The following is an 11,143-nucleotide window of genomic DNA, read 5'->3' as shown; positions in this document are numbered from 1 at the left end:
CACACACTGCCCGTGTCGTTTGATCCCTGCTCTCCTCTCTCACACACTCACAGTGCCCGCCATGCCGGAGATCCAGGTGTGCGAGTGTCAGGTGTGTGACAACGCCGTCACCGTGGTGTGGGCCCTGCCGGAACCCGACAACAAAATCGAGCACTACGACCTGGAGTATCGCCGCACCAACCACGAGGGCCCTCCCCGCATGCGCGAGGACCACCCCTGGATGGTGGTGGAGGGGATTCAGCAGACCGAGTACACGCTAACAGGTACAGCACACTGAGTACACGCTAACAGGTAAAACACACTGAGTTCACGCTAACAGGTAAAACACACTGAGTTCACGCTAACAGGTAAAACACACTGAGTTCACGCTAACAGGTAAAACACACTGAGTTCACGCTAACAGGTAAAACACACTGAGTTCACGCTAACAGGTAAAACACACTGAGTTCACGCTAACAGGTAAAACACACTGAGTTCACGCTAACAGGTAAAACACACTGAGTTCACGCTAACAGGTAAAACACACTGAGTTCACGCTAACAGGTAAAACACACTGAGTTCACGCTAACAGGTAAAACACACTGAGTTCACGCTAACAGGTAAAATACACTGAGTGCACGCTAACAGGTACAGCACACTGAGTACACGCTAACAGGTACAGCACACTGAGTACATGCTAACAGGTACAGCACACTGAGTACATGCTAACAGGTACAGCACACTGAGTATACGCTAACAGGTAGAACACACTGAGTTCACGCTAACAGGTACAGCACACTAAGTACACGCTAACAGGTAAAACACACTCAGAACACGCTAACAGGTAAAATACACTGAGTACACGCTAACAGGTACAGCACACTGAGTACACGCTAACAGGTAAAACACACTCAGAACACGCTAACAGGTAAAATACACTGAGTACACGCTAACAGGTACAGCACACTGAGTACATGCTAACAGGTACAGCACACTGAGCACACGCTAACAGGTAAAACACACTGAGCACACGCTAACAGGTAAAAACACCCATACCCTTAACAAACAGATAAAAACATCCATGCCCTATTCATCACCCTTTCACAAAGTATGCTGACCTGCTTTAACAATGAACTCTGACCCTTTGAGTCATCGCACAAGTCGATGTGCTCGTCGTGCCTGGGAGCCGTTGTCATGGTGACGCCGTTGTGGTCCGCAGGACTCCGCTTCGACACGCGCTACATCACCTTCCGCGTGAAGGCGTGCAACAAGGCCGTGGCGGGAGAGTTCTCCGAGCCGGTGAACCTGGAGACGCACGGTGAGGGCCGCCGCCGCCCCTGGGGTCGCCGGAGGTTACCGGAAAATAGAAGCAGGGAGCTCAAAGACCGATTCCAGACTTTGGGATTGTGAGGCTCTAACTACTTCGGGGCGGCACGGATGGCGCAGTGGGTAGCACTGCCGCCTCACAGCAAGGAGGTCCTGGGTTCGAATCCCCGTCGGCCGGGGCCTCTCTGTGCGGAGTTTGCATGTTCTCCCCGTGTCTGCGTGGGTTTCCTCCGGGTACTCCGGTTTCCTCCCACAGTCCAAAGACATGCAGGTTAGGCTGATGGGAGAGTCTAAATTCCCCGTAGGTATGAGTGGGTGAGTGAATGGTGTGTGTGCCCTGCGATGGACTGGCGACCTGTCCAGGGTGTATTCCTGCCTTTCGCCCAATGTATGCTGGGATAGGCTCCAGCCCCCCTGCGACCCTGTTCAGGATAAGCGGGTTCAGATAATGGATGGATAACTACTTTCAGAAGTTCATCAAGAGATTTGACACACTTGATGTGGTTACTGGCGTAGGCGCGGTATTGTTGTGTAGGGCGGCCTGTAGCGTAGTGGTTAAGGTAAACGACTGGGACACGCAAGGTCAGTGGTTCTAATCCCGGTGTAGCCACAATAAGATCCGCACAGCCGCTGGGCCCTTGAGCAAGGCCCTTAACCCTGCATTGCTCCAGGGGAGGATTGTCTCCTGCTTAGTCTAATCAACTGTACGTCGCTCTGGATAAGAGCGTCTGTCAAATGCCATTTATGTAAAAATGTAATGAGACGTGAGCCTCTACCCCCCCCGCCCCCGCCCCCGCCCCCGCAGCCTTCCTGTTCAAGCTGGACTCGGGTTCGGCCCACCAGAACCTGCGCGTGGAGGAGAACAGTGTGGAGTGGGACGGGGGCGGGGGGAAGGTGCAGGACATCCGAAAGGAGAAGACCAGAACCAGCTCACCCCTGCACTCACCAGCCAGGTGTGAAGCACAGCTTTACACACACACACACACACACACACACACACACACACACACTCACACACTCACACACACACACTCACACACTCACACACACACACACACTCACACACACACACACACGCACACACACATACACACACACGCACGCACACACACACACACACACAGCCTTACACACATATGCACACATACACACTCACACACTCACACACACACATACACACACACTCACATGCACACACACACACAAACAGACACACACACATATGCATACACACATACATACACACACAGCCTTACACACGTATGCACACACACACATACCCACACACACAAATGCACACGGAGCACACACACTTACACACACTCACACACACACACACACACACACACACACACACACACACACACACACACACTGTCACTAACCCGCCTGCAGTATCCGTCGTTGTGCACCCTCCCGCCGTGCTGCAGTGAGGTGCCAGTGAACCCTGCACATGGAGCACACACACACACACTTACACACATACACACACACACTTGAGGTGCCAGTGAACCCTGCGCTTCCTCTCCTCCCCACAGGAGTGCGATGATGTCCCCTAAGAGGATGCCCTCGTCCCGGGCGGGGAGGGACCGCTTCACGGCCGAGTCCTACACCGTCCTGGGTGAGCTCCGGGGGGCGGGAGGGGACACATTAATCAGTCAGTCCTCAGGGGGCTTCAGCCTGTTAGCAGAGCCTCTACAACACTGCCATGCCTTCATGACAATCCTGGTCGGGATTTAACCCGTTGAAGAGTAGGTATTGGGGGAACGTCGAAACCCTTAAGCCAGTGCTCTGGAAACGTTGCTTTCAGTTACCTGCAGCGATTGTTACATGAGATGTTCAGTTATCGTGTGTTTGCGACCTCACACCTTAAAGGGTTTTAATGCGGCCTGTAGCGTAGTGGTCAAGGTAAATGACTGGGACCCGCAAGGTCAGCGGTTCTAATCCCAGTGTAGCCACAATAAGATCCACACAGCCGTTGGGCCCTTGAGCAAGGCCCTTAACCCCACATTGCTCCAGGGGAGGATTGTCTCCTGCTTAGTCTAATCAACTGTACGTTGCTCTGGATAAGAGCATCTGCCAAATGACATTAATGTATTGTAATGTAGTGTAAATGCCTGACGTGCGTTCAAGACTTAACTCTCGCTCAGTGCGTCAGCGAATGTCTGCCAACATACTCAGACTTTCTTCCTGCTCGCCCCAGACATTAGCTACCGGTTTGGACCGGTAGAGCAAAATGGCTGCTGATGGTGAAAATGCGAACGCAGTTCACTGCGAACGTCCGCCATCTTGAACGCACGTCTGCACCCGCCAAGTGGTGCCTGCTGTCGAATCCTCCGTCGACCAGCGCCGCCCAGCGCCCCCGGCAGGGAACGTCGACGTTGCAGACGCCCTTCTTACACGGAGTGTCTTTCCCTCCTTTTTGTCCTGTGTGCCCCCCCCCCGCCCCCCCGGTAACCCTAGGCGACACGATGATTGACGCGGGCCAGCACTACTGGGAGGTGTGGTTCGATAAGGACAGCAAGGCGTTCGGGGCGGGCGTGGCCCTGCGCTCCCTGGGCCGATTCGACCAGCTGGGCAAGAGCTCCGCCTCCTGGTGCCTGCACCTCAACAACTGGCTGCAGCAGAGCCTGACCGCCAAGCACAACAACAAGGCCCGCCCCCTGGACTGCGCCATCCCTGACCGCGTGGGGGTGTACTGCAGCTACGAGGAGGGTGAGCCGCCCCGGCGCTCCTGACGAAACTCCCTCCTATCCCCCCCCCCCACACCCTCCACACCTGGGCTGATCCGTCTGGAGTGGCGTTAAAGCTGGGCTGCACCACAAGGCCCGATCCGTTTCAGGACTTTGTGCCAGCTAACTGGTCTTAATCATTTAATTGACTCGACGCACCTTGTTCTCGGGGCCTTAATTGGCAGCTGATTGAAAGGAAACCACAAAAACCAGCAGACGCTGCGGCCCCCCTGGGAATTCAATTTGACACCCCTGCCCTGAAGCCTCATCGTTTTAAGGGCTGCACGATATTTCGGATCATAATCTTTTTTAGCGCAATAACAGCCGCAAGCTTTCATCTTTTCTGCCTTTAGTCCAGGGGTGAACAAGGGCTGATCCGTTTCAGGACTTTGTGCCAACTTCTGGTCTTAATTATTTAATTGACTCAATCGTATCTTATCTGACGTGTTTATGAGTACCAGCTACAGCTGCAGACTGCAGGTGTATCCTAATGATTTTACTGTGCTCAAGTACAGGCTTGAACCAGGGTCATTTGTAGAGCTGTCAGCAAATTAAAAACAAGGCTGTTGGTTGGAACAAAAACCAGTATGCAGACCGGCCCTCGAGGACCGGAGTTGCAATCCTGCATTAATATGAAATACGCAGTCGTCACAAACCTGTATGCAGGTTTTTTTTCATTCCGGCCAGTGAATGCTGCCTGAATTGATTCCACTAACTCATTCAGCCATATGCATTTAACAGCCAAATTTCAGCAAATAATTGAGCTAATTATATAATCAAGATCTGAGGCTGGAATATAAACCAGCACCAGTATGACAGTTTGAGAGTTTGAGACCACCGATATGAGTTTGGTCATTTTAGAACCAATGTATGCCGACATTCTGACTCCAACTGCTAAACATGCATTCATACTTACATAAATATGTGTACAACTTGATCAGTTCCGTATTCATGAACTGCAAAGTGCCCATAACATTTCACGGAGGTTGAATTAATTCAGTGAATTGGCTGCTTTGAAACCTTAACCCAGCACCTTATATGTTTCTATGTTTCTATGTATATATGTATGTATGTATTTTTAAACATATACGTGTATGTTGATGCATATACGGTGTATGTGTGTGTGCGTGTACATGTGCATGTGTGTAGCTTCTGACGTTAGCGCTCTCGCCCGCTAACCCTGCCCGTTCGATGTGCTGTCCCCTTGTCTGTCACCCCCCCCCCCCCCCCCCCCCCACCACCGTGCAGGAGTTCTGTCCTTCTACAACGCCAGAACCAAGCAGCCCATCCACACCTTCAGAACCAAGTTCACACAGCCAGTGGTGCCGGCTTTCATGGTGAGAACAGGGGGTAGTAGAGTCTCACACAATCGCTCTCTCTCTCTCTCCCTCTCTCTCTCTCCCTCTCTCTCTCTCTCACTCACACTCTCTCTCTCTCTCTCTCTCTCTCACTCACTCACTCATACTCTCTCTCTCACTCACTCTCTCACTCACTCACACTCTCACTCTCACTCTCTCTCTCACTCACTCACTCACACTCTCTCTCTCCCTCTCCCTCTCCCTCCCTCTCTCTCTCTCACTCTCTCTCTCTCTCACTCACTCTCTCTCTCACTCACTCACTCACACTCTCACTCTCACTCTCTCACTCACTCACACTCTCTCTCTCCCTCTCCCTCCCTCTCTCCCTCTCTCTCTCACTCACTCACACTCTCACTCTCTCTCTCTCTCACTCACTCTCTCTCTCACTCACTCTCTCTCTCACTCACTCTCTCTCTCACTCACTCACTCACTCACTCACTCTCTCTCACTCACTCACACTCTCTCTCTCCCTCTCCCTCTCCCTCTCCCTCCCTCACTCACACTCTCACTCTCTCTCTCTCACTCACACTCTCACACTCTCGCGCACTGCAGGTTCACGCCAACACTAAGGCTCACAGAACAGACTAATCATGAGCCACTTGCTGGCCCCTTGGATCCCCACTAACATAAATGTCAATGTTGTCAATGTTGTAACACAAATTGCTTTGTGTTTGCTGGACATCTTCGCTCAATCCTTTTTTATATGCACAGTACCACCCCTTGTACACGCACATACACATGCACACACACACAAGTCTGTTTAAAGAAACCTCCCATGTCTGTTATTTTTATACACACAGACCATGTCCAGCTCTATGTTCGACAAATGTCTGAAAGTAAAACTAACACGGTTTGTTTAAAACCCTTTGTGACTAAACCACAATGTTGTAATAAAAAAAACCCTGTAATTTCAGTGTTTTGGAAACGCACGTTTTTTTTTCTGATATTGGTCATATTTACACATGATTGTTCGCCTTGGCGTTCCTGACGGGTCCCTGTCGCCCCCTGCAGGTGTGGAACGGTAGTTTCTCGGTGCAGACGGGCCTGCAGGTTCCCAGCATGGTGCAGAACGGGCAGAGGAGGAACAGCGGAACCAGCAGCTCCAATGCCAGCCTCACCTAGAACCCGGGTCTAAATGTCAGAACCGCCGCAGAACCTCGCCTAGAACCCGGGTCTAAATGTCAGAACCACCACAGAACCTCACTCTTACAGGCTCTTTTTACTTCAGTCCGTGTTCCAGATTTCGGGAGACGTCTGGATTTTACTCAGCGCAATTATCCAGCAAACTCAGTAATCCTGCTTTGGGGGGTTTTGCTCAGCACAATTATCCAGCAAACTCAGTAATCCTGCTTCATAAATCAAGGCCCAGGACTCCATAAACCAGCCCCACCCCACCAGCTAGTCTGCCTCCTCCTCTCACTTTGCTGGTTCTTGTGCCTTTAGGTCGCAGGGGTGGCCGACCGTGTCCTAAAATGGCCGCCGTGCGTGTGGGTTTGTGTTTTAGGCCCAGCACACGATGTCACCGGGCTGTACTCATCAAGGTCTTGATTGAAGACCACCCACCGTTAGTCAACCAGCAGGTATCGGTTGCCGTAGCGCCGGGCTAAAGCAGAAACAAAAAACCCTGCACCCACACCGGCCCTTTTTTGGAAAACGGTCGACCCGCCCCCGTTTTAGGTGGTGCTCCACCCCACCCTAAAAAAAAAAAAAAAAACCTCTTTTTGTTTAATTTCACTTTTTAGCTGCTTTAATCATCATCAGCATAATAAACCGGCCGGGGCGAAGCAGCATGTTTATTTACGAGCGCACACGCGTGTAACCGTGAGCTCTGTCGAGTTTTCACCGTTTCCGTGGTTTCATATCGAACAGGACCTTGCCATTCTCTCTCTCTCTCTCTCTCTCTCTCTCTCTCTCTCTCTCTCTCTCTCTCTCTCTCATCACAGATCTGAATGCTTTCAGACCGCACAAGTTATCAGCAGAAAAACAAATTCCCTGATATGGGGTAGCAGCAGATTAGACTCTCTGGATAGGTAGTAGGTGTGTCTGAATGTATTACTGCTTATCACTGCACTGACGACAGTGGACTGGTGATGTCACACTCCTGCCCTGGGGAAGGGGCGGGTGTGTGTGTGGGGGGGGGTCACGGTGCCTGATTAATGATTGGCTGATTCCTTTAAGTCACTGATCTGATTGGCTACAAAGGCCGATCGAAAGGAAACCACAAAAAAAATAAGCCTCCAATCCCTCAGATACAGCATTTAGCATGTAGTGTAGTGGTTAAGGTGCATGATTGGGACACGCAAGGTCGGTGGTTCTAATCCCGGTGTAGCCACAATAAGATCCGCACAGCCGTTGGGCCCTTGAGCAAGGCCCTTAACCCTGCGTTGCTCCAGGGAGCATTGTCGCCTGCTTAGTTTAATCAACTGTACGTCGCTCTGGATAAGAGCGTCTGCCAAATGCCAATAATGTAACACCCTGGTATCAACTCAGATGGGACAGGTCTTGGAGAACGTCCGGTGATCACCACCCCCAATTGGGAGATCAACTTTCTGATTGGAGAATGCAGTTTATCACACAAGACATCACAGACTGTTATCTCTGCTATAAATCAGTAGTCCAGTGCCCGTGTGCCAATTATGAGTTGTACAGCAATGATGATCTAATGCTTCAGGGCAGGGGTTCGCTGGTCATTGTTGTAACAGTGTTATCCAGAATGCTTCCAGAATGCTTCCAGATATGAACTTGAAAACTGATGTTATTTTGTGGAAAAATGATCGCCTTGTGAATGCTTTACTTTCTCACTGTCTCTGTCCTCCCAGACCAATAAAGAGACCGTGTGACAGCAGAATCCCTCTGGGTTTTTTTAAATTATTTTTTTATGTTCTGGTAGATTAATCCCTTGAAGGTACAATTCATTTCGGACTTCGAATGGGGGCGGCACGGATGGTGCAGTGGGTAGCACTGCCGCCTCACAGCAACGAGGTCCTGGGTTCGAATCCCCGGCGGCCGGGGCCTCTCTGTGTGGAGTTTGCATGTTCTCCCCGTGTTTGCGTGTCCTCCCACAGTCCAAAGACATGCAGGTTAGGCTGATTGGAGAGTCTAAATTGCCCGTAGGTATGAGTGTGTGAGTGAATGGTGTGTGTGCCCTGCGATGGACTGGCGACCTGTCCGGGGTGTATTCCTGCCTTTCGCCCCAATGTATGCTGGGATAGGCTCCAGCCCCCCCTGCGACCCTGTTCAGGATAAGCGGGTTCAGATAATGGATGGATGGAGGGATGGACTTCTAATGGTCAAGAGAGGAATTGCAGCAACAAACACCCTCAAACCACAACACTGTTTATCCCTCCCCCTTCTCTGTGAAAGCACTGACATTGAAACACCATTGGCCGTAGCAATTAGAACAAATTTTTCAACCAATGAGCTTGAATGATTAGCTATACGATGTGCGAGCCCATCAACTGTGTATTTTGAAACCCGAATTTAAGGACTATAAACACAGGCAGAGGGTGAGTCACCACGTCAGTGAGCCTTTTTCAGTGATAGGAAGAGATTTACAATGGCCTTAACACAAAAAACTTACCTACTGTACCTTTAAGACCAGTTTATCGTGCGGTTACAGAGGCTCGCTGTGACTGACGAGGTTCTACGGTTGGCGCTGGTCACAGGTCACTGGTTCATGCTCTGGGTGAATGGAGTGCGTTCATGCCTTTTCCCGAAGGACAGCAACGTTAGGGGCGACATACGAAACGTTCAGGAACACTCTTTGGTTTCTACAAACGGGCCCCTTGAAGGCGTGAGATCACAAGTATGTGAATAGAATGTTATAACGGCGATGTAATGCTGGGGTCTGACGCACTCAGGCGGTAAGAGCAGTCGCCTCGTTGGCTCAGGCGGTAAGAGCAGTCGTCTCATTGGCTCAGGCGGTAAGAGCAGTCGCCTCGTTGGCTCAGGCGGTCAGAGCAGTCGCCTCATTGGCTCAGGAGGTAAGAGCAGTCGTCTCATTGGCTCAGGAGGTAAGAGCAGTCGTCTCATTGGCTCAGGAGGTAAGAGCAGTCGTCTCATTGGCTCAGGAGGTAAGAGCAGTCGTCTCATTGGCTCAGGAGCTAAGCAGTCGCCTCATTGGCTCAGGCGGTAAGAGCAGTCGTCTCATTGGCTCAGGAGCTAAGCAGTCGCCTCATTGTCTCAGGAGGTAAGAGCAGTCGCCTCATTGGCTCAGGAGGTAAGAGCAGTCGTCTCATTGGCTCAGGAGGTAAGAGCAGTCGTCTCATTGGCTCAGGAGGTAAGAGCAGTCACCTCATTGGCTCAGGAGGTAAGGCAGTCGTCTGGCAGTCGGAGGGTTACCGGTTCAATCCCGTCCTGGGTGTGTCGAAGTGTCCCTGAGCAAGACACCTAACCCTGAGAATGCTCCTGACGAGCTGGTTGCATGACAGCCAATTGCTGTTGGTGTGTGACTGTGTGTATGAATGGGTGAATCAGAAGCATCAATTGTACAGTGATTTGGATAAAGTTGCTATATAAATACCATTTAAATTTAAATAGCGCCATTTAGCGCGTACACAGGTACGGGCGAACTTCCTTTCTCTGTTGTCCTCAGCATGCAAAACCATTCTTTTAATTTCCTCTGGAGCTGTACAACATTCACGAAGAAAACCACACTGTCTGTGTCTACATTAATTCACATCACAGGATACAAACTATGTACATTACACACACGCACGCACGCACACACGCACACACGCACACACGCACACACGCACACACGCACACACGCTCACACGCTCACACGCTCACTCGCTCACTCGCTCACTCGCTCACTCGCTCACTCGCTCACTCGCTCACTCGCTCACACGCTCACACGCTCACACGCACACACACACACACACACACACACACTTCAGGAGTCACGGAAACAAAGAATAAGTTACAGCACAGACGGTCAGGTCGAAAACCACAGAATAAGACTCATCACACGGATCACATGCGGCCGCAGATCTCGCCGCCGGAAGTGCGAAATAAACGAGTCGGCGGAGAACTGTACAATCGCTGAGCGGCTCGCCAGCTCCTCCGGGCGAGGAGCGCCTCGCCGACACGCTCACGTGGACCGCCCCTCTTTAATCTCCAGCCCTTGGTTTTATAACGGGAGGTCCAATTGGCGGGGCAAGCAGAAGGGTCTCGGGCCGCCCGGCAGCCGTCCGGTTAGCGTGAGTTTTGGGGGTGTCCAGGGGACCAGGAAGACAACAAGTCAGTCCACCACACACACACAGTCATTTTTCAAATTAACCCCCCCCCCCATAATCAGTTGGAATGGTACAGTCCATCCCTGACAGGGTTGCCCCCGGACACAACGAGGCAGTCCTCAGAATGCTGCAGGTTGTCCAGGAAAACGCAGCTGGTGGAAGGTCACTTGTGATTGGGGGCGGATGCTGGAACAGGCCCCTTTTCTCTCCTCCGATTGGCTGAAGCGTGGTGAAGGCGGGGTCACTCCATGGTGGCTCGCCTCTGTTCCAGTTTCAATTTGAGCTCTTCCGACAAGCCTGTGGGAAGGAGGAGACGGGAACACCGATGAGCCCGACCCCGTTCAGCACGGAGATTAGGCTTCCGCACGCCGTGTTCAGACAACGAGCAGTCTCCCTAAAGCACAGGGGTCAAACTCCAGTCCCGGGGGGCCGCGGTGTCTGCCGGTTTTCGGGTCGTTCTCAGAACCTGTGGTTCATTTAAGTCGTCGATTGGCTGAAGAATCGACACACA

At 51.6% G+C, this 11,143-nt stretch overlaps 2 protein-coding genes across 2 annotated transcripts in view; one reads left to right on the top strand and one right to left on the bottom strand.

Moving 5' to 3' along the window:
- LOC133128969 (fibronectin type III and SPRY domain-containing protein 1-like) overlaps positions 1-8,243 on the top strand; it is an 8,925-nt gene extending 682 nt beyond the window's left edge. Inside the window, exons 2-8 of the mRNA XM_061242776.1 lie at positions 54-263; positions 1,199-1,297; positions 2,111-2,258; positions 2,844-2,926; positions 3,769-4,020; positions 5,286-5,374; positions 6,407-8,243. Coding sequence (XP_061098760.1) covers positions 54-263; positions 1,199-1,297; positions 2,111-2,258; positions 2,844-2,926; positions 3,769-4,020; positions 5,286-5,374; positions 6,407-6,517 — 992 coding nt within the window. The 3' untranslated portion in view covers positions 6,518-8,243. The remainder of the gene's footprint in view (positions 1-53; positions 264-1,198; positions 1,298-2,110; positions 2,259-2,843; positions 2,927-3,768; positions 4,021-5,285; positions 5,375-6,406) is intronic.
- A 1,305-nt stretch (positions 8,244-9,548) lies between these two features.
- LOC133127898 (signal-transducing adaptor protein 2-like) overlaps positions 9,549-11,143 on the bottom strand; it is a 16,147-nt gene continuing 14,552 nt past the window's right edge. The window contains exon 12 of the mRNA XM_061241012.1: positions 9,549-10,929. Coding sequence (XP_061096996.1) covers positions 10,874-10,929 — 56 coding nt within the window. The 3' untranslated portion in view covers positions 9,549-10,873. The remainder of the gene's footprint in view (positions 10,930-11,143) is intronic.

This window comes from Conger conger, chromosome 5, assembly GCF_963514075.1.
Source record: "Conger conger chromosome 5, fConCon1.1, whole genome shotgun sequence".
NCBI lineage: Eukaryota > Metazoa > Chordata > Actinopteri > Anguilliformes > Congridae > Conger > Conger conger.
This window is presented reverse-complemented; position numbering and strand designations above follow the sequence as displayed.